At 36.3% G+C, this 24,698-nt stretch overlaps 1 protein-coding gene across 3 annotated transcripts in view; it reads right to left on the bottom strand.

Annotated features, from left to right (window-relative positions):
• The window catches only part of ZCCHC7 (zinc finger CCHC-type containing 7), a 193,372-nt gene that overhangs the window by 34,373 nt on the left and 134,301 nt on the right, over positions 1 to 24,698 (bottom strand). For all 3 annotated transcript variants that reach the window (XM_033123836.1, XM_033123837.1, XM_033123838.1), the window contains exon 3: positions 1,108 to 1,151. In XM_033123836.1, the coding sequence (XP_032979727.1) occupies positions 1,108 to 1,151 (44 nt within the window). The remainder of the gene's footprint in view (positions 1 to 1,107; positions 1,152 to 24,698) is intronic.

Here is a 24,698-nt window from a genome sequence, read left to right as displayed (position 1 = left end):
GGGGTGCCATAAAGACAACTCTACTTTTTGCCTGTCCCTTCTCCTCATTTTTGTTTTCTTACACGTCTCCATATGGTTCCATTTCTTTTGTATCTTTCTCTACTTCTGGTTCAGGTCTAGTAGGGTCCTGATATGCATCATTTAGATATTCTGGGCGCATTCAGAGTCAAAGATATTGCTGACTTCTATATCTGAATGTATACCATATTTTTCTGAAGGAGAAGCTTGCTTAAATTTTTAGTTAGGGGATAGTGTTTTTTTCCTTAATGATTTTTGTCTTTTATAAAGTTATAAAACCACATAGCTACTGAATATATTCGTTCTTTTGAATAGCCCAGGGTTACTGCCTAAAAACTGGATTATAATTTCTAAGAGAGAATGAGATAATTTCCTTCCCCCGGAGTCCTTTTAAAACCCATTCTGCCTACAATGACCTAAATCTAGCTGTCCCATATTCTAGCCAGTATCTAGTATCTTGCAAGAGAATATTAGCAAGGCACAGCCTATGGATATCTAACGAGGACTGTGTAAATGCCAACCATGCTTCTTTTATCTTGTTTGGTAGAATTCCATCTTTGAAAAAACTTGCATCTTTTTACGTGTTACTGCTGAATTGGCCAAACTGGCCTCAAGAAGACACAATCTAATTATCTCTTAAAACTTTTCTTCTATCAAGTTGTAAAATTATTCTCTTTTCTAGCCATCTGCTACAATTAAGGCTAATAAACACCTGCCAACATCCTAAATATAGTCTAACCATTTCCTTACACTGAAGCAGCAGTTATTTCCGGTGTTGATCTTCAGTGGTACCAGGCAATATGAGCTGAGAGGACTCACCACGGAAGACAAGAAATAAGGGAAAGGGGACTAACTCATGGAATTGAATTGACTGACAAAAATCAAGGCTCAACCACACTTCTGAAAAAAATTCAATCACCCATACACTGAAATCAAACTTTTTCTTACAAGATACTTGGGCTGTTGCTCTTTTTAAAAAGTTTATTAAGTTTAAAAAGTTTATTAAGTTATCATAATGACGTGAAAGAAAACTACGAAAGGAAATTATTACTCTATTATTCATAACTTCAAAAACAATTTGATTTTTACCTCAATATCTTTGTCACTGATGAACCAGTTTACACAAGCTTCTCCTATAAAACAAATAAAATGTTACTCAATCTTGATACCTTTAAAGCATTTAAAGATTGACAATAAATTATTCACGTTTTTAGTACTGAAATTGGACCCCAAAGGTGTAGTGAGATGTGAATACCTTGACCTCTTATCTTGGCTCCATTATGGCTTGTGTGGCTCTAACAAACACTTAACCTCTTTTAACCTCAGTTTCTTTACCTATAAAATGGGAATAGTATTTGCCCTGTGTACCTACAAAATAATGCAAGAATTCTATGAGATGTACAAAAATGCTTTGAAAACCATCAAACAGTAAACAAATATAAGAAAACTGGTGAAGGGGTAGCAGGATGGCTCAGTTGGTTAGAGCGCAAGCTCTGAACACAGGGTTGCCAGTTCAATTCCCACATGGGCCAGTGAGCTGCGCCCTCCACAGCTAGATTGAAGACAATGAGCTGCTGCTGAGCTTCTGGAGGGGTGGCAGGATGCCTCAGTTGGTTAGAGTGCGAGCTCTCAACAACAAGGTTGCCGGTTCAATTCCCGCATGGGATGATGGGCTGCGCCTCCGCAACTAAGATTGAAAACGGCAACTGGACTTGGAGTGGAGCTGCGCCCTCCACAACTAGATTGAAGGACAACGACTTGGAGCTGATGGGTCCTGGACAAACACTGTTCTCCAATAAAAATTAAAAAAAGAAAATTGGTGAGGGGACCAAAAATCCAACCGCAGAAGCACAAAGAAACCTTATCTGGACTTCCCTTGGATCTCACTATATAGCAGAGCTTTTGAGAGTCAGCAACCCCCATACCCAGCCCCATCCCAGAGGTCTCATGTCAGGTAAGTGACCTTGGGTACCTGTACATTCCCCCAAAATTGTGTAAACAAGCATCATCAAAACCTTCCATCCTCTGAAGCCCTAAACCCTCCCCTTTGTTAAACTGGTACACAAACCTTTACCTTTGACTATTCAGTGAGTTACTCATTTTGGAATGCTCCCACACTTTGTCTGTTCTCTTGTTAATCTCTCTATTGTCAGTTAACCCGAAGGCCCCCAACCATTCTGACCCAAGTAGGTGGAAGGTGTTTTTTTCCCCCAATATCAGTATTAACTGTGTCCACTAGCTTCCCATTATAGTTGATTTTAATTATAACATTTTAAAAAAATTAGACTTTGAATACTATCTCATGATTAGGGCTAGGAATTCAGTACTGTGTTTTTGTGGTTTTCTTTAACATTAAAAATAGTGAAATAAAAAAGCAAAAAAGGAGGCCAAATATCCAGAAACCACTAATTGATCTAAAAACACAACTGTAAAAACCTAGAGGGCGTGGGGAGCACTCCATTTTTCTTTATCAGCTGTTTTCTTCTCTTTGCACTGCTCCTTCACAAACCTGCACATGGCTGCTTTTCCTCTGGTCCACCCATGGCCAAGGAGGAAGGGACATATGACTAATGCAGAAGCTAAGGTGTCAACAAAGGGCTGAAAGATTTTTTTTCTCCCCCCAAAGCAAAGTTAACATTTCCTCCTTCCTCCTACCTAGCCCTCTTCTCTATCTCAAAAACACAAATTGAGCTTGACTCTTTTCTTTGAAAGGAATTTTGAAGCGACATGAAGTAATCTACATTTTCCCAGGCCTACCAGGAGTAAGTGTCTAGAGATATATTTTAAAATAAAATACTTTTACTAAGAAAACCCAAGAGGCTGCTTTACAAAAAGACCAATCCATAGGAGAGCAGAGATGTTATGCTGATGATTATTTCCTTTGTAGAATTTGGAGGCTGCATCCATCTACCGAGAGTGGAGAATACATTAAATAGCAGCAGCTCCCATTCCTTCGTCATCACCATCCACACTATTATTCTTTCATTCAAAGGATTCATCTGAGGAGCATGCTTTGCTGTAACTTTCAAAGCTGCCTTTTGTATCTCAATATCCTTCCTCATTAAAACTCAAAGTGACCACTTAAACTCACTTTAATTATAAAACTCACTTCATATTGTCCTAAAAAAAAATGAATTCCAAAAACCAGTGAAATGCTAAACAGCAACTGCTACCACCCCCATTCCCCAATAAATTTACACACAACAGAGAACAGTGAAAAAAGGGAAGGTTTGAGAGGGAGCTCGACTCCATTTCGATTGTTTTCACATTCTTGTAGAATTCAGCAATATTCTGTACTAACTCCTCTTCAACAAGCTACAGTATATTCTTACTGTAGAAAATCTACCAACAAGTATACAAAAAAGGTTTCAATTATAGATGTAATCAGGCTTCTCAGTGATAAATGACAATGGACACGACCAGGAACACGTAAGTCAACTCTTGGCTCTATCCCTGGTTCCAGTTTTGGTTCGACTCTGGAAATGACAGCTGACTCCTGCCCTCGCCCTTTTGCCTGTCTTGTTCGAGTCTTAACTCCAAGTCCCAACCTAATGAGAGCTTTGTCTAAGGTCAACTCATTAGAACTTCCACAGGCAGCCAATTCTCCACTTTGTTAAATTTCTACTATGGAACCTGGTAGAAACCTGAGTTCCACCCCTAACTCTAATTTGCTGTGTGGCTCTTGGCAGGTTATTTACACTTTCTGGGTCTGGATAACAATGGGTTGGATTAAATGGTATCCATGGTAACTTTTAGCACTAAATTTCTGTGATTCTATCAGATTTTCATTCATTACCGCATGAAATACATTGTCATTTCGTCTGCATTCACAACATCCTCCAGGTCTTTGCCACCAGCATCGGGTATCTAGCCTTAAAGACAACTTCCACAGGGCCCAGGAGCACTCATTTGCTGTGTGTTCACGACCCAATGACATAGACTATAAAATGGGATTGCCCTAAAGATGCCTAATATCAACTTTTAGCTGCTTTTAGATCCTTGTCTTGCTAATATCCAGGATGGTGATTCTTTTCAGACTTCAGAATTGTAATCAGAACAGTGTATCTGATAGCTCCTTCTTTGCATCAGATCAACTCAGTTTAATAAATATGTATTGAAAGGTTACAATGAGCAAGGTGCTATGGGGAAAACAAAGATGAATAAGAGCTTATAACCTAGTGAAACACAAGGAGACAAATGAAAGGAGTACGAGAAGACCAAACAAAATACTATGGTAAATTCAGAGGAAGGCTAGATGTCTGAATTTAAGGAAGGAAGGGGAAAAAAGTCACAGAAGGTTGTGCCATAAAAGAAACTTTATTAAGGTGTAATTTACATATTATAAAATATAGCCATGTAAAAAACACAGTATGATGCAAATTGGCAAATGTATACACCTGTGTAACCACCACAAAAATCAAATGTAGAACCTTTCCATTATCCCAGATGTTACCTTGTGCATATTTGCAGCTAATCCCCAACCCCAGGCAACCACTGATTTGCTTTGTGTCATGATAGATTTGTTTTGCCTGTTCTAGGGCCACATATAATCATATATTTTGTACACTTTTTGTCTGGCTTCTTTCACTCTGAGTATTTGTGAGATTCATCCACGTTGCTGGGTAGCAGTAGTTTGTTCCTTTCTTATCGCTGAGTAGTATTCCATCGTGCAGCTATAATAATTTGTTTAACTGTTCATCTAATGAACATGTAGGTTGTTTCCAGTTTGGGGCAATTATAAATAAAGCAGCAATAAACGTTCTGGCAGAAGTCTTCCTTTTAAATTGACATTAAGTACTCATTTTCCTTGGGAAAATACCTAAGAGTAGAATTGACTGAATATGGTAAACGTATCTTTACCTTTATATGAAACTGGCAAAGTTTCCCAAAGTGGTTGTGTCACTATACATTCCCATCAGCGACGTAAGAGAGTCCAGCAGCTTCATAATCTCACCAACACTTGGAATAGTCAGTCTTTTCCATTTTAGTCTTAGAATGGGTGTGAAGTAGCATTGCATTAGGGTTTTAATGGGCGTTACTCTGATGACTGATGATGTTGAGCATCTTTTCATGTATTTACTTGCCATTCATATATGAGGTCGGACAATTAAGTTCACGAACTTGTTGCAACGATGTTGCTAACCGTTTTTGATATCAGAGGGATTATTCATTATGAATTTGTATTAACTGGACAGTTAACCAAGTTTACTATTTTGAAGTGCTGAAAAGGCTGTGTGAAAAAGTTAGACAAAAACAACCTGAACTTTTCCCGCAGTTCATGTCTCTTGGATCACGACAATGCACCAGCTCACACGACACTGGCTGTGAGTTTTTAGCCAGTAAACAAATCACTGTATTGGAACACTCTCCCTACTCACCTGATCTGGCCCCTAAATGACTTCTTTCTTTACCCAAAGATAAAGGAAACATTGAAAGGAAGACATTTTGATGACCTTCAGGACATCAAAGGTAATATGATGACAGCTTTGATGGCCAATGCAGAAAAAGTTCCAAAATTGCTTTGAAGGGTGGACAAAGCACTGGCGTCGGTGCATAGCTTCCCAAGGGGAGTACTTCAAAGGTGACCGTAGTGATATTCAGCAATGAGACATGTAGCACTTTTTCTAATATGAGTTCACGAACTTAACTGTCTGACCTCATATCTTCTTTTTAAAACTGTTCAAAATTTTGGCCCGTTTTAAAATTGGGTTATTTTTCACTGTTTTTTTTTTTTTTGGGGGGGGGCGGGGGTTGTCTGTTTTGTTTTTACTAAATCATGAATTCTTTATATATTCTAGACACAAGTCTTTTATCAGACATGTGATATACAAACATTTTCTTCCAGCGTGGCTTGCTTTTTCATTTTTTTAAAAAGTGTTATTAGGAAAGTAAGAGTTTTAACAAATTTGACTTTTCCTTTTACAATTAACGTGCCCAGAGAAATCCGCCTGTGCAAGGTTCCAAGCACTCTCTCTCTGTTTTCTTCTACATTCTATAGTTTCAGCTTTTTATGTTTAGCTATTACCCATTTCCCCCATGTGAATATACAGTTGTTCCAGTATCATTTGTTGGCAAGATTATCTTTTCTTCATTAAGTTACCTTAACAACTTTGTTGAAGGTCAGTTGACCACATACAAACATGTGGGTCAAATTCTGGAAGTTCTGTTATGTTACACTGAGCTATACAAGGTGTGATCACAAAATATGGTAAATGTTTAAATTAAAAACAATTATTACAGTAAAAGACACATTGCCATTAACTCCCCTCAAAAGACTCCCCCTTGCTTCAAACACACTTATCCCATTGTTCTTCGTGAAGCAGTTCTGGAAGTCCTCTTTCGTGAATGTCTTTAGTTGCGCTGTTGTGGCTGCCTCGATGTCCTGAATCATTTTGATTTGGGGAAAGAGCCAGAAGTTGCAGGGTGCCAGATATGGTGAATAAGGTGGATGAGGACACATCGTATGCTTTTATTTGACAGAAACTGCCGTATACCAGAAGTGATGTGTGACACGGAGCATTGTCATGATGGAGGATGATTTATGGCACACTTTAAAACACACCTTCTCTCAACCATAGCTCACACGTGACTGACTGCACCGAACAAGTTGAAACTTGTCACACAGTGTTACTAAAGTTAGATGCACTGCTTCCCATATTGAAGATCCCTGCCTTTCCGTTGGATGGCTTTTGGCAGCAGCATTCACTGTATTTGATCACAACGGAAAGGCTCCATGTCACACATCGCTTCTGGTATGGCAATTTCTGTTAAATAAAAACATTATGGTGTGTCCTCACCCACCTTATTTACCGGATCTGGCACTGTGCGACTTCTGGCTCTTCCCCAAAGTCAAAATGACCATGAAAGGTAAACGTTTTTGAATCGATTCAGGACATCGAGGCAGCCACAACAGCGCAACTAAAGACACTCACAAAAGAGGACTTCCAGAATTGCTTCAGAAAGTGGCAAGAATGATGGGTGTGTTTGAAGTGAGGCAGAGTATTTTGAGGGGTATTAATAGCAATGTGTCTTTTACTGTAATTAATTCTTTTATTTAAATATTCACCGTCTTTTATGATCACACCTCTTATGTCTATCATTATACCATTTTACAGTCTTCATTACCACTAAAGCTTTATTTAAAAATCTTGAAATCATGTAGAGTAAGCCTTCCAACTCTTTTGTTCTTTTTCAAGATTGCTTTGGCTATTCTGGACCCTTTTGATTTCTATATAAATTTTAAAATAAACATCAATTTCTACAAAAAAGCCTCCTGGGATTTTGATTGATATTGTGCTACATCATAGATCAGCTTGGGAGTTATATTAACTATATCAAGCCTTCCAAAACATGAATATGGTATATCTCTTCATTTATTTTGGTCTTTAATTTTTCTAAGCAATGTTTTACAGGTTTCAGCAAACAGGTCTTGCATATATTTTATTAAATTTATCCGAGTATTTCACGTTTTTTTGTTATTGCAAATGTTTTTTTTAAATTCCATTTTTAAATTTTTGGCTACAAATTTATAGAAATACAATTGGTTTTTGTTTACTTATCTTGCATCCTGCACATCTGCTAAATTCAATTTAGTTCTAGAAGCTTCTTATAGATCGCTTCAAATTTTCTATATACACTATTATATCACCTGTGAATCAAGACAGTTTACCACCTCTTTTCTAATCCCTATGCCTTTTATTTCTTTTTCTTACCTCTCTGCATCATATAAGACCTCTAGTATGATACTCAATATAAGTGGTGACAGTAAATAATCTTTGCTTTATTCTCAATCTTAAGGGAAAAAATATTCAGTCTTTCACAGTTAAGTATACCATTTACTGTAGATTTTTCATAACCGGTTGAGGAAATTCCTTTCTATTCCTAGTTTCCTGAATTTTTAATATGAATGCGTGTGAACTTTATCAAATGCCTTTTCTGTATCAATTGAAATGGCCCCATGGTTTTTCCTCTCACTTTCTATTAATATGCTGAATTACAGTGATTCATTTTCAAATGTTAAACCAACCTTGTGTTTTGGGATTAACCCCACTTGGTTAGGATGTATTATTCTTTATAATATATTGCACAATTCAATTTGCTAATATTTTATTAATAATTTTTACATCTGTATTCATGAAAGATAGTGATTTCTACTTTTCTTATAATATTTTTGTCTGCTTTTGATATTGGGATAAAACTGGCCTCATAAGAGTTGGGAAGTGTTGGGAAGAGTTTATTTAGGACTGGTGTTATTTCTGCCTTAAATATTTGATAGAATTTACCAGCTGGAGTTTTTCTTGTTTATGGGCCAGGAATCTTATTTGTAGAAAGGTTTTAAAATAGTAATTCTATTTCTTTACTAGGTATGGAGCTATTTACATTTTCTATTCCTTCTTGGGCCAGTTTTTGTAATTTGTGACACTAGTAAAAAGGCACAAACAACATAATGGAAGAAGAGGTAAAAGGATAGTAAACAGTACAATTTGATTGGAACAAAGGGTGTAATAATTCCTTTACTAGGAATTTCCACAGACCTTTTTTACATAAAGAATACTGAGAATTAAGATATTACTACTTATAAGCAGCTTTGTACCTGAACTGCATATGAAGACTTCATTAACATTAAACCTATTTTTCCAGTTAAGAAGTTTTCCATTATAAATGGTATACTGTTGAGTGTCTGGATTTTGTTTCAGGTGAACTTTAAAAGTCTTGCTTCCTACTGTGCGAAGTCTCCAAGGAACAGTACAGCAGGACTCTTTCTGCCAGGGTAGTAACGCTGAAGACAGAGCTAGTAAAACAGGATTATAGGGTGCTCTATTAACACTAAACAACCACCAGAATATTTCATCTCTTTTGAAATAACCTTCAAAGCAAGAGTGAACCCAAAAGAAAAGTGAACCCATAAACTTACACATTTTTAAAACATTTTCTCCCATTTGTGAAACTATTCTGCTCTCTCTCTCTCTCTCTTTCTCTCGCTCTCTCAATTACTGCATGATAATAAACATCTTTCATATTTATGGTGATTCAGTCTATAAATTGTTTTAAATATACGTTTTATCTGCAGAACAACCCTACATGTTATGGTTACACAAATGTTCAGTTTTTAATGTGTGCTGCCTACACAAAAATGGCAACTGGTGCTATCTGTGAAATGCAGCTACTTACCCATAAGATTGCATTCAGTTTTCAAAAGAGCTAAGAAAGAGTTTGGACTAGATTTCTTAAGATTAGGCCAGTTCACACTCTGCTTCAGGTATTCTTAATCTGCCTACATTCTGGTGGGTGTGAATAGCTGAAGATCATTCCTTTGCTGAAAGAGCAGCCATAGACAATTATAGAGCCAGTTCTCTCTACCTTTGGAATAATCTGACAGAAAATAGGAGTTAGCAAAATGCTTTTCCAAAGATCACCAGAAATTACAGGAGGACTCAGTTGAACACACGCAGCTGGTCATTTGCAGAACAGGTGCCAGGGACTGAGAACAATCTTTTCCTGAGCCTAATACCCTATAGCTCCTTATAAGGAAGCCGTACATGCCTCACATATTCTAGATATCCTAATGTCTAACATGTAAAATTGTAAATTTCATTAAATTTAGTGACAGGGTGTGTATTTATGATTTTCTTAGCATCCAAAGGACTTGAATTTAATATTTAGCAAATCAGCTATAAAAACTTATTTTGCCACTACTAATTATCTAAGGATGTGAATGCAACTTTCCTCAAACTGTAAAATGTTTCAATAAATATTTACTGAATAGCTCTCTTGGAAAAGACAGTGTAGGAGGCAGAAAGATGACGAAGACACGTTGCTTGCCATAGAGTAGTATCTGCTGTTTTGGGTTCAAGAATCTAAAAAGGATTACTGTGTTAACTCAATAACCATGATAATTTTTTTTTTTTAAAATAGAAGGATGATTTCATTGACAAAGTTTTTAAAAAGATAAAAAGTCCATTATTATTTGGGAAAAATAGGTTATTTAACAAGAAATACTGAATGTAGCCTACAAATGAGCAATGCTCTTATGATGACTGTATCGTCTTTCTCACAACACTAAGTAGGTAAAGCCTTCAGCAACTGTTTTCTCCTCAAATAATCTGTGAGTCTGCAGACAGCCCACAGCTGGGGACTGGGAGAGAAAAGAGATGCTGGTTGGTAATCTCCATGTAATCACTAAGGAACCAAGTTTGCGGGCCTTCTCAATATCTAGTCTCCCACCTGCAGTATCCAGCCAAAACGGACCCAGGGGATGGCACTCTTTCATTCCTCTAAAACACAGTGAAATGGTCAAGAAAACATAAAGAAGATAAAAGTGGAGACGATCGTGAATACCCCTTTCACCAGATAACATGAGGTTAAATAATTCGGCAGTTATAGCATAGAAGACAAATTAATAATATTATATTTCTAAATGTATCGCCCACACTCCCTTATATATACTTAATATTTTAAACTGAAAGGTTCTACTGTTTGTAATTTAACACTCCCAGGGCTTTTCCATCTCAGTGTTTTTCCATATTTTGAATATTCTTTAAGGCTCAGCTCCTCATACTCAATGCATGTGGATAATAGTGAGTACTTTTCTCACTTGACCTCTCTGAGCATTTCCAATTCTCTTAGCTGATATAACAAAATACTTTCCTAGTTCTTTACCCCCTTGGTGGTTTCCTCTTCCTCCATCAGAATGCTTTGCTCCATTCTTTGCCCTCTATCTCCTCATTCTACACATTCTTTGCCCCAGGATATGTCAGACAGGCTCACGGAGGGAACCAAATCTGTGTCTCTAGGTCAAATCTTTTCTTGAGATCCTGATCTATGAGACATCTGGATTAGACATCTTATAGGTAACTCAAGCTCATAATCACTAAAAATGAATTCTTCATTTTCTCCCCATTCCTTGCATTTCTCTCTTAAAAACAAACAACCCTACTTCTCCTCCTATCCTCTATCTCAATAACTTGCACCAGAGTCTATTTTCCAAATCAAAAACCTCAATTCTTCCCTCTCACCTTTCATATAATCACTCACCAAATCCTGAAACTTCTCTACCCATAACAGCTTCAATGCCATTACGTTGGCCCAGAAACATTTAATTTCTCACCCAGGTTATTAAAATAACTTCTGACTATCTCTAGTACCACAACCCTTTTCCATTCCACTGTTACTGGAGTAATATTTTGAAATGGAAATATGAATACATTCTGCCCTGTATGGTCCCTCAATACCTACGGGATAAATGTGAAATGCCTCTGTATGCCATATAATGTCTTCCATGCTTTGGCCCTTATCTATTTCTCTAGCTTCATCTTTCTGGTCCCAATACTCCAGGTGTGCCTAATAATTTCCCCAATATGTCCTGCTGCTCTCTGCCCATGCATGTGTTCCCTGGAACAGAAGCCACCCTTCACTTCACTTGGGCCTTCAGGTCCCTAAACATGTGTCACCTCTTCCATTGAAGTCTTCCCTGATAACTCTTCAAAAGCAGACACGATCACTCTCTCTAATCTCCTGGACTTTAAACATGTCATTTCTATCTTCCAAACACCAAAGCACAGTTGCTTGGTTATCACAGGTACTCGTGTTTACTGAATGAATTACTTAAATAACATTTTCTCTTTTGATTTTTCTCTGGTAGAAGTATCTTCTACCTTACTCGTCGTCTAAAAGCACCTTATCTGTATCTCATAGGCTAGCGAGCACTTCTAAACCTTGTATGAAGAGATATATTAAGAAATATTTTATTTCCCTTACTACATCGGAAGTTCTCTACAGACCGAGAACACATCTGTTTTGAATTCCCTACCTAGTTATCAGCACATCTTGCATATTTTGGATTACATTAGAAAAAAATTGAAAAGAAAAAGGAAAAAATTCATATGCACACGTGTATGAAAAAATACTGTTCTAAACTGGGGTACATAAGCCAATTAGATAATTTAATGGACTGTCATTGTATATATAAAAGTCCAGTAAGACTCTGAAAACGTGAACTTCTAAAACTTTTAAAATTTTAAAACTTGGAATTTCTGTAGTAAGCAACTCCAGGAACTAAAAAAGAACTTTAAAAATCACTGTTATTGAATAACGTCACTTGGCAGACAAAGGATGCACATGACACATTAGATAATTAGGCATGTATAGAGAATCCTGCCTGTACGTAGCCAGTGTTTATGGGTTAAAGATCACAAATATGAAGCTGTCATATTACTTATGGCATTTCCTTTCCTGAGTTTACCTCCACTGTACCAGATTTCCCCCTGGGATCTCCACTTCTAATAAGCAACCGAACCAGCCACAGATGAAGTTACTAGTCCCAACTTCAGCAGCAGCATCTGTTATTTCAACGGAAACTTTTGAAATACACACAAAGCCACATGCAAATCCCCTGAGGGTTGAGCCACTTTATTCAACTTGTATTCTTCTCACACTGCTCTTTATTTCTGTCTTGGTTTTCTCTTACCGGGTACTTATACATTTCCATTTAACATTGGTCACAAAACCATTTTAGTCATTAAAATCTTGGACTGGCAATAGTTTAAACAAATTTTAAGAAAAAAATTTGCACGTTAGGCATCAAATCATTCATCTTATTTTAAATCACATTAAATTTACCAGAAACAATTTATATTTTTAAATGTATGTAAACGATAAATGGGGATTTAGCTTTTCTTTTTTTAGAGGTAGAGGAGGAAGAAGAAAGAGGAAATAAACACAGGTGCTTAGCACAGGGTTATATAGGGCTCCTGCAAAGTTACCAGTTGTTTAAAGGCTTCTGTGTATTACAGAAGACACAGACAGACACTGACACACACAGAGTTCTCTCGCATCCCCTATTCCCTCTGCCCCAAGGATTCAGTCAGTGAAACACCTGGTTAAAAAATATTTATTTAGAACTGAAAGAGTCCTCAAATCATACTACGTAACAAGAACAGAAAAGGGGAAATTTAACAGAAATAGTCAATAGGGTGGGATTATGGGAGTTGTTTTTTCTTCTTTTAAAGATAACTACTATGGTAGCTGGTCCGTACCTCTACCCCCACTCCCACCCCAAAGGCAGAAAAGGAATATATACCATATGGACACTTACAATATTTGTAAAATGACAAGCACATATAAAATACATTCAAATTTAATCAAGAGACTACTTAAAAAATATATACTTTATGTTTCAAGAGAAGATTTAAAGGCTATGCAATACTTGGTATCTACCTGCTGGTAAAAATATAATACCACACTGGAAGCTATATTCTTTCAGTCATCCTTCTACTTCACACTTCCTTGGCCCTTCCTGAATCTGTTGTCTTTTTCTGTACCTATCATTAATTTTGTATGTGTACACACATGTATTTTCTTCAAATCACTCTCCAGACCTTAAGACCAAATATGTCCAGGCTCACATTTATAATTGCTTACATGAAGATCTATATTATAGTCATTCTAAACAGAACATTCAAAGCAAAACTCATCTTTACAATCCCACTTGAAACTGGCTCAAACACTTTCTCCCCTGTTGTTAGCTATTAATGGCTCAAAATATACATTTCTTTTCATCTTAACCCAATGTTTCACCCCCTTTATCCAATCAGACCAGGCCTTACAATTCCACAGTGTATTCTATTCCTTTGCAATGTCTCCCCAAGCCAGTGCTTTGGTTTCCTTCTAGTCCCCTCCACTTGACAATCACCTTGGATCCAGGCCTTCAACTTCATTTGATTTTCTCTTTAAATTCACAATTTCCTCTTTTACTATTAATTTTTATTTAAGTAATACATATGGTTTATAAAACTCTAATAATACTAAAAAAGTATATGAGAAAAAAAATAGCGGTTCTCTCCTCCCTACTACAGCAACAGTCCCCAGAGGCAACTACATTAAACTCTTTAGCTATTTCTTTTGATATTTACCCGCCTACTTCTAAATAATGTTCATTCTACTAGTTAAATATGAATATCTAAATTCCTAATGAAGGTAAAGAGGATTTAGTTTTCTTACAACAGCCTATCAGAATTGCTTCTCCCTCCATTCTCCTTCTCAGGCTGTAGTCAATTTGACTCTGTAGTAGTATATTGTTTCCCTTCTTACACAACTCTTTAATTTTCCTGTAGAGAATACCAGTCTAGTTGTTTCATTTACTTGGCCTACTTACTACGCTGCCAGCCACTAGCACCTCATCTCTCTGAAAGTCTAAATTTTAGTCATCTTCATACCTCCAGTATTAGGGCAGTGCCTGTTCATTATACCAGGAAAAAGAGCTACCATCATTAATCTTCTGGGTCCAGTGGACCCTTCTAATACTTTAAGTCATTTCACAAATAATTTACAGAGGAATAAAGAGACAACAAGCAACAATTTTATGAGAAATCTTAAGAGTTTAAATGTGGCAAGTTATTGTTTCATATATTCCTGTTTTTGAAGCTAAAATATACATGGATATGCAACATCCTGGAATACAACTAACTGCTCATCTATTCTCATGCATGAACTTGGAACACATCCATTTTGTAAATATTTATTCCAGATTTCAAATATATTTCTTCTTTGCTCCATAATTACAAAGCATTTTCGTTTTTAGATTTATGAACACCAGTTAGAATGATCAATCCATTAATTTTTTTCATTTCTGTATCATCTATTACCTTCTAATTACCGCTGCATAAACATCTGCCTTCAGTACTTGTCCACTTGAAACAAACTATACCAAGTAAATTTTGGTACACAAATATCATAAACTATGAAAGAATATAGTTACACTTCCTTTTATCAGAGCAGGATGGTCCAGGTTCATCATACAACATTGTGTGGTAAAGAACTTCCTGTTGAATGACTAACCAGATGAGAATAGCCTGTTTCCTTTTTGTACTTAGAAATATGTTGTTCACTCATCAGTTCTTGAGTTTGAGATAATTCATTTATGATATCGTCTGAAAAATCATAGTCGGAGATTTCACTTAAAAGATCAAGTCTATCACATCATTAAAGTCTAGGTAGTATTTATTATCTGCCTCTTTGCACTCATGTTCTGATTCATCTACTAATTATGAAACGTCTTCCTCTGTCAATTTTCTTCTATTTGCCATTTTGAGCAGAAAATGTAAAATTCCTAATTTTCAACTTTGCTCAATGAAAGCTAAAAAAAAAAAAAAAAAAAAAAAATTTGATGTCTCCAGACTTCTTTTATACATTCTTGAAAGATAACAGAATACTTTGGGCAACACAACAAGAACAGTACAGAATGATGTAGCAGTGATGACTTATTTCACTATTACATCACCCTTCTAGGCAAGCCCATCATTCTTCTGTTTTCTTATTACTTAGTCTTTTTTAGCATAGTTGGGAATAATTAGTGAGTAATGATAACGTTATTTTTATAATGATGAAATAGTAAAATATTCAAAATATGGCAAAATAAGATCACTAGGATCCCATGATGTATCTTAGATTTACAAAAGGGTCCAATGGACCCACAGAGTAATTCTGAGATAGAATGAGCTCTATTCTATTAAGAAAAGTAAATTTTCTCTGTTCTTTTGGAAAACTCTAAGGAAGAATATAAACCATGAAATATAAATTCTTAGAAATGCTTAAAAAAGAAACTCAGACTAAAATTGGGTATATACCAAGGGTTACACTAAACATCATGTTACTCTCAACTCTTATCATTCATTCATTCATTCAACAAATACTTACTGAGCTACTGCCATATCAGTGAACAAAACAGAGAGTGCTGCCCTCGCAGAACTTACTTTCTAGTGGGACTAAGAGACAATAAACAACAAATATAGTAAATAAGTAAATGATGTACGTTAGATGGTGATACTTTGGGAAAAAAGAAAAAGTAGAGCAGGGTAATGGCTATTGGGAATGTCGGGTGTAAGTTACCCTTTTACACAGGGTGGACAAAGTAGTCCCATTGACATTTAAGCAAAAACTTAAAGAAGGAGATCAGGGAATTAGGCAAGCACTTCTAAAAGGCAGGACTATTCCTGGTGTGTTTGACGAATAGCAGGGGGACCAGTGTGGTTAGAGCAGTCAGGAGGGGGAGGTGAAGTCAAAGAAGTACAGGAGCACTAGTTGGTGAAGGGCCTTGTAGGCCATTATTAGGCCTCTCTCTTTTATTCTGAGTGAAATGGGAAGTCCACAGAGGCTTTTGAGCATAGGAGCGATATGATTTAACTGGCAATTTAAAGAATCACTCCGTTGAGAATAAAACATGGAAGGGAAGGGCAACTATAGAAGCAGTGTCGTGCAGGGGTGTCAGGCGGGGTCTCTGGTCCCACTCCCCACATAAGAACGCAGGGTATGGCTAGGCCAAAAAGGAACACCCACGGAGCCAGAGGTAGGGGAGTCATACCACTATACTCTCACTGGCGGCTGGATTGGAGACACAGGAACCAGGAGCCACACAATTCTCAACCCTCACTGCTCCACTTGCAGGCTCAGCCACCATCTTCTTGCCAGCTCCCATTTTTTGCTAGTCTAGCCACGGCAGTTATATTAGTGCCCAATGGCTCACTGGTTACAGCTGACGGCCAACTAGCCACAGCTGATGGCCATTTGATCACAGTCGATGGCCATTTACTACCTGAGCCAGCACCTTTCTATGTGAGGCCGAGAGCCTGGAAACTGCTTTCGGGGCTCTGTCCCCACAAGCAGGGAGATAAGTTAGGTGGCTACTGCAATTCAGTCAACAAATGAATGTACCTCTGACCAGGAAGGTAGCAGTAGATGTGCTGAGAAGTGGAGGAGTTCTGAAGATACTCTGAAGGAAGCGCCAACAGGCTTTCCTAAAGAACTGGATATGAATGTAAGAGAAAGAAACAGAGTCAAGGATGACTCCCAGGTTTACTGCAACTAAAAGCTGCAGACGCACCTATTTGGGGGGAAAGATGAATTTAGTTTGGGGCGGAATGAATTTGCGACATCTAGTCGACATCCAAATGAAGAAGTTGAGTAGGCTACTGGATATACTAATCCTAAGTTTAGAAGACAGATCTGAACTGGAAATATAAATTTGCCCATTGCATGAACTGGGTGAAAGTACCAAGGGACTGACTGAATGTAGAGAAAGAAGAGGAGTATGGACAAAGAAAGAGTAAGGAGTGAGATGGGAAGAAAACCGGTGGGGGGAAGAGCAAGTACCCTAAAAAACAACTGAAGAAAATGTATTAAAGAGAAGGTGTTATCAACGATGAAGAAAGCCACTGATAGGTCAGGGTAAGATAAAGGCTGAGAACTGACTCTTGGATTTATTAGCAGTCACTGGTGATCTTGATAAGAGAAGTTTGGATGAAGTGGCAAGGTAAAAACTTGATTGAACTGAAGAGAATTGGAGGAGAGACTCTGGAGGCAGTAAATATGAACAAATGTTTGTGTAGTCTGACCACAAAACAAATAGTCATCATCTATAACTTGGTACTCTATTCCCTTAAAACTTTTCTAATATGGCACCAGATGATTCAGTATGTAGGGGAGAACTTAGATACCACATGGAAACAAACCCCATGAACTACTCAGGTCTCGATTTAGCTCCAGAAAGATTACTGACAAAATTGTCTTTAAATTCAAAACACACATATTTACTGATATAACTATGATAACCATTACTCAAAGTTGAGACTGACAAAGAGCAAGTAAGAAGTTATGGGAGGTTAGAAATTATTACATAAAGTATTATGTTCAAAGGAAAACAAAACTTTTAAAACCCATCCTAGTTGATAATATGGTTTTGTACAAATGTTCATCTTGATTTTTGAGGAGGATAATTTTAATGTGCAATACCTTCAAACAAAGAGAATACACACACTACATAACGACTGTTCCTTTTCAAATCCCCACTAACAGACCCTTCCAGAGGAAGAAAATCAAGATTGTTTTTTTTTCTAATAAACTTTTTTTTTTTTTTTAAAGATTGTTTTTTAGGAACACAAGAATAGCTCATATGTACGGAGACCTTATTCTGTGGTAGGTACTATGTCAAGCATTTTACCTATTTTTCTAATGTAACCCTCACAACAATCCTATAAATGCAGACATTACTACTTTCATTTTGATGGGAAAAGGTGAGGTTTATGGGAATTTTTAAATAACGTGCTTAATGCCACAAAGACTTCCAAACCATCTTCTTAACCTAGATGCTATATCACCTCTCTAAATTATTTTATCAATAGCCTTCTGGCTTTGTCTAATGAAATTACTGCTTTTCATCTCTACAATATTATCATTTTATCATGTAGCACATAGCAATTACTAATGGGAAAACAACTTGTTGAATTTCAAATTGTAATTTTTTTACTTTTAATATAAGACTATATTCTGATGTGGATATGAATAATAGTATTATCTGAAGAGCAGTGTTGGTCTTTGAGAATCTTGAACCTCAGTTTTATAAAAATAATGTCCCAACTTTCTAGTTGTGGTTAACTCTAATCGATAAGGGGGCAGGAACCTTTTATCTTACTCTCCAATGTATCTCTATGACTTTGCATGGTATCTGGCACATAGTAGCTGCTCAATAAACATTATTTAATAAATGGATTTGGAAGAACCAAGTGATTTCCTAAAAAAGATGTCAATTACTTTTATTGATCTTTAAAAATCAACTGGCATATACCCATGGCATTGGTTAGCTCTTACTTCTCTTTACATAAGTAACAACTAAAGAGTATTTGATGGATTCATAGCTTGCTCAACTAACAGGGTATACTCGCATACAGTTTTGATTTAAAAAATAACATCCAAAAGAACAATGTAGCCCTGGTATAGGCCATATGGAATATTTGGACAGATTCACACCCCCAAATCCTGCTCTTTACTTAAACAGTGCTACGACCTATTTGTAGTAGAACCAATATTGAAAAAAAAGAAGAGAGGATGGAGAAAAGATAAGGAACAAAAGGAGTGACAAAAAAGAGCCAGGAAATAGCAGAAAAAAAGAAGAAAGAGAGAAATGATTTTTCTTCAGCTTTACTGAGGTATATTTGACAAATAAGAGAAATGATTTTTAAAATACCATCTCAGAATAAAAGAGGCAGTTTATTGTGCAAGTAAACAACAGATAAGAATTGAGACCTAGATTCTTCTCAAACATACTGAATAGTTTTATATGAATCATTTTATTTCTCTGGACTTCAATTTCTCATTTGTGACCATGAATCTAGCCCCTACATCATCTCTAAGATAAATTCCTATTTTTTTCCGCAAGAACCAACTCAAATGGTACTTGCTTCTTCAAAATCCTCAGACAGAAACCAATCGCTCTATATTATTTTCTCTATGAATTCTAGTGCCTTCCAAAATCTCCCCAAGCCACACTAGAGGGGATAGATACACTTAAGAAACTTTTGATAACAAAAGCTTCAAATAACAAAGGAAGTTTTTAAAATTAAAATCCTAAATTTGTAACTAGCAATAGGAATTATGAACATATGCGAAATATTTGTTAGAAACATAAACAGTTCATGCCCCCTGGGAATACACACTAACCTCCACCTCAGAAAAGGACAGACTATTTATAATCCCTATGCAGTATGCACTATTGAGGGCCACTAGGCAGGGTTAAAGCTGGATTTTCAACAAGGCTCACAAGTCCTGAGGTTAAATACACATGAATTAAGGATGTTTAATCCAACTCAAGATACCATCTTTTCATATTTAAAGCAGCTTCCCTTAAACAGGAAAAATACAAAATACATGAGCTGCCCCGACAGTAAAGCTTCTGCAGAGGTAATATAAAGGTCCATTTTTTTTTTTAACCATTTAAACTCATACGGTGTTGACTCTCATTTCCAATACATATAATATGTCCTGCAAAAACTTATGGAGCAAAAAAGCTGTATAAACAAAAAGTAACAAATTAAAAAATTTAACAAACATATTGCTCAAATATAATTAGGACTAGATATATACAATGAGAAAAAGGTATAGGAATTTTTGAGTGTGTATATAAACACACATACATCTGTATACACATAGAGAAATAAAATAGTTAAACAGTTTCTACCTGTTTTTGTGTACTCCCTTTCAGATATTGTTCCCCTAGAGTTTTGGCCTCTGTTGCTGTCTAACTTGAATTCACAAAACTCAATGGCTCGTGGTTTTTCAAAGCTTAGGGCTACGTTTGCAGAACAAAGTCGCTTTCTCTCTCTCTCTTTTTTTTTTTGGTGGGTACAAGTATGGGGACCACAGGAACAGTTAAATTCATGGCATGGCTGGTCTACCACACAGTCGGGGGAATTCTTTAAATAGAGCCTGTCACTCTCTTGGCCCGTCAATGGGATTTCCTTCTCAAACTGCTGATTCGTTCAGGTACACAACAGAGGAAATTTCAGTTAACCTTTGTTTCACCCCAGGGAAAAATCTGTCTGAAAGTATAAAATGAATAGATTAAAAAAAAAAAAAAAAAAAAAAAGGCAGCTCAGCCACAAGGCCATTCTCCCAGTGTTCACTGCAGCTTAAGTTAAACAGTAAAAAGGGACAGTGGAATGTTTCATTCCCAGTGGAAAATTCAAGCACGATATAGAACTTGGGAATCGAATGGGTCACAGTTTATTCTGAGGACTAAACCAAACCAACTGTCCTTTCTGTTTAATAATCCTGAACATTCCCCTTCTGATAATTTTGTAAGAGTCAGAATTGTTTTTCTCTAATATCACCATTAGATGTCTGTAACAAAATTGCATCCTCAAATCTTGTTAAAAAGAGTAACTCAGAAATATTTCCAAAAAGAGCAAGACATTAAAGTAGTAATGGGGAGAGAGGAAAGAGGGATGGAATAAATTAGAGCTCCGTTAAATTCGCCCTGTTATTCATCTTAAAATGAAAATTCAAGTGGGGAGGGACAAAAGAAAGAGCCTACTTTTCCATCATAGAGTTGTGTTTTCAAACAATGGGAGTATTTGGAGAGCCTTTAATTAGATCTAGGTATGTGATATCTTGGGGTGGGAAGTAAAAACAAGAAAAACAATTTAAAATTTGTTTCCCTTGAGATTAAGAAAATTCAGATTATATGATTTTTTTTTTTTTTAAAGAATGATGATAATAAATTTTAGGATATGGTGGATACCATAGGCTTTCCTTGTCTTTACGTCTCCCAAATGATGTCTGAATCCTATGGAACAGAAAAGCTTTGCGCTATCAATACTTTTTATACATATCACCATATTACAAATCCTATATATTGACTGCAAGCAGTTAGGGCAGCTCTTCAAATCAAAAGCAAGATATATTTTTGCCTCTGGGACCAATGCCATTTTCATAAGAGAAAAAATGATTCAAGTGCCTCATGCTTAAATTTTCTTACCAACTTTTTAAAAAACTTTTCTTGGTGGTAAAATACGCATAACATAATATTCACCATCAACCATTTTTAACTGCACATTTCAGTGGCATTACGTAAATTCATACTGTTGTGCAACCATCACCACCCTCCATCTCCAGAACTTTTTTCATCTTGAAAAACTGAAATTCTATACCCATTAAACAGTATTTTACCAACTTCTGATGCAGAATTTGGAAGGTACATTCTTGTTCTGACAAAGTCTTAAAGTCCTGAGAGTAGAGTGGATATTCGTAGTATCACACTTTACTCTGGAGAGACTGGAAATGACATGCTTATTGCACAGCTTGATCAAAAGAGGCTTGAAAGTTAGAAGGAAGTTGGAACGCTGTGACCTTACGAACCACACACCAGAACTGGGACAGAGTGCATGTCTTTACTAAAAAGCAAGACTTTAAATGCAGAATATTAAACACCATTTACGCCTATTTGCATATTTTAATAACCAAAGGAGGTCATAATTCAGCTCTTTTCTGACAGAGTTCTCTGGGCATCCGTAGCCTAGGAAATGGAACCTGCCAGGTAAGCAGGTTGGCTACTGGGACCTGAGTTTATTACATTATTAAATGCATACATGCTCAAGTCAGTGTTTATATTCAAGCTTAAATGTTTCCTTTCCTTAGCAAATTCTAGTCCTCAAAATCATTTCCATACTGCAAAACCCATACCGAACAGTGTAAAATGAAGCATGGCTTTCAAAATGAGACTAAGTACAATTACTTGTGGTAAAAGATGTATTTAAAGACCTGGTGAATATTTTCCAAGTTTATTTTTCTGAAACTCTGTTTTCTGTACTACACACATAGTAGACAGCCCCCTCCCCGTTCTCTTTCTCTCTATTGAACTGATTCTAGTTACTGTCTTTTACAGAAACAATAATATAGGTCTGCTCTGTTTCTTGTTTTAGGATAGGATTTCTAATGGGCAATCCTCTGAAATGAACCCACCAGAAACACTGAAAACAGAAAAAATAATGTGGAACATTATAATAAGAAACACCAAGATAAAAAACATGTGGGTTAAAACTGGCAGGATCTCATAAGATAGTTACAATGAGAGAAGATTCCAAAATTATCCAGAGAGAAGACTGAATGAATGACAGAACCATATATAGAAGTAACGACACTTTGAGCTCTCTGGATTGCAAAGTCTAAATAAACAGGTGATACAAATTTAAGAGAGAACTCAAAATAGATTCCTGAGCCAGGGGTAGGATGGGATGAAGGTGGATGAGATGGAGGCAACTGGTGATGGGGTGGTGGTAAGTGGCAGTGTTATCGAGAAAAAGCTCAGCAAAAGGATGAACCTGAAGGATTTCTAAGAATATTCCACAGAGACCATAATTACCTAAGCCAAATTCTTAGATAAAAACAGCAATGCTAAATGCTGACCCTCTCCCCCAAAAGGAAAGAGATAATTTAAAGAGGTTACAAATAAAATGCTTTGTAACCCCATACTTCATCCTAAATATGGGAGGAGAAAAAGACTTGAGAAAACCTATAGAAAACTAAGGGAAAGGAATTGCATCTTTTTCTCCCTTTATAATAAAATGGTGGAAACCAAGAGATGCTAGATAACTAAATGAAGCAATTAGTTAACCAAGCGGTAATAAAACAAAATTTAAAAATACTTTTTAGTTGTATGTTAATTTCCAAATATCCTGTAGGGATTTTTCAAATATCTTTTTGATTTCTAATTTAATTCTACTGTGATCAGAAAACATACTTGGTAAGATTTCAATCTTTTGAAATTTACTGAAGATTACTTTATGGCATACAGTTTATCATCTCTTGTTGACTGTTCCCTGTGTGCTGGAAAAGTATGCATATTCTGCAGTTATTGGGTTTTGTGTTCTATAAATGTCAATTAGGTCAAGGTGAGTGATAGTATTATTCTGACCTATGTCCTTATTGATAGTTTTGATCTAGTATTTCTATCAATTACTGAGAAAAGAGCAGATATTAAAATCTCCAATTATGATTGTAGACTTTTCTATTGTTTCCTTTAATCCATCAAATTTTGCTTTATTTATTTTGAAGGTCTGTCCCTGTGTGCCTTTCCAGATGAACTTGATCCTTTAATCTTTTTGAAATGATCTTGTTTTTCTCTGATACCGTACATTTTAGCCAAAGGTGACACAGGCTAAGGTGTAGGTAGTGTCAAAGGAGCAGCAGTATCACATACTGGAGGAATTACAGTAGTCTCCCTTTAGCCATGGGGGGTACATTCCAAGACCCCCAGTGGATGCCTGGAACTGTGGATAGTATCAAATCCTACACATACTACGTTTTTTCCTATAGGTACATACCTATGATAATGTTTAATTTATAAATTAGGCACAGTAAGAAATAACATAACTAGTAATAAAATAGAACAACTGTAACAATATACTGTAATAAAAGTTAGGTGAATGTAGTCTCTCTCTGATAACTGATCTGATAACCAAGACAGCTACTAAGTGACTAATGGGCAGGTAGCATATACAGCATGGATACACTGGACACAGGGATGATTCACATCCTGGGTGGGACGAAGTGAAAAGTCACAAGATTTCCTCACACTCAGAATGGTGTGCAATTTAAAAACTATGAATTATTTATTTCTGGAATTTTTCATTTAATATTTTTGGACCCTGGTTGACCATGGGTAACTAAAACTGCAGAAAGCAAAACTATAAATAAGGGGAGTGGGGTGGAGACTACTTTACTACTCTTTGTCTCAAAGTTTACTTACCTGATATTAGTATGACCACTCCAGTTTTCACATGCTTACTCTTAGCATGTTAAATATTTTTCCGCCCTTTTATTTACAAAATTTTTCTCATCTTTGTTTTTCATCAATTTCACTGAGTCTCTTGAATATGTACAATTGTATCTTGCAATAAATTTGGAAAGATCTCTCCCACATTTTTAAAAAATATATTTTCCTTCTCCTCTCCTCTGGGACTCCAATAACCCATACTACCGTGTTTCCCCAAAAATAAGACCTAGCCAGACAATCAGCTCTAATACGTCTTTTGGAGCAAAAATTAATATAAGACCTGGTATTATATTATATTATACCCAGTATTATATTAATTATGTTATATTATATTACATTATATTATTATACCCAGTCTTATATTATAGTAAAATAATACTGGGTCTTATATTAATTTTTGCTCCAAAAGATGCAGTAGAGCTGATTTTCCATTTAGGACTTATTTTCGGGGAAACACTGTAGGTCTTTTAATTTTGCTCAGTGGGTCAATGAGGCTTTGCTTTTTTAAATTCATTTTTAGAATATTTTTTCCTCTGTTTTTCAGATTGGATAATTTTGGTCTTCAAGTTCACTGACATTT

This window comes from Rhinolophus ferrumequinum, chromosome 12, assembly GCF_004115265.2.
Source record: "Rhinolophus ferrumequinum isolate MPI-CBG mRhiFer1 chromosome 12, mRhiFer1_v1.p, whole genome shotgun sequence".
Lineage (NCBI taxonomy): Eukaryota > Metazoa > Chordata > Mammalia > Chiroptera > Rhinolophidae > Rhinolophus > Rhinolophus ferrumequinum.
Note: the sequence above shows the minus strand (reverse complement) of the source record. Positions and strands in the feature narration are given on the sequence as shown.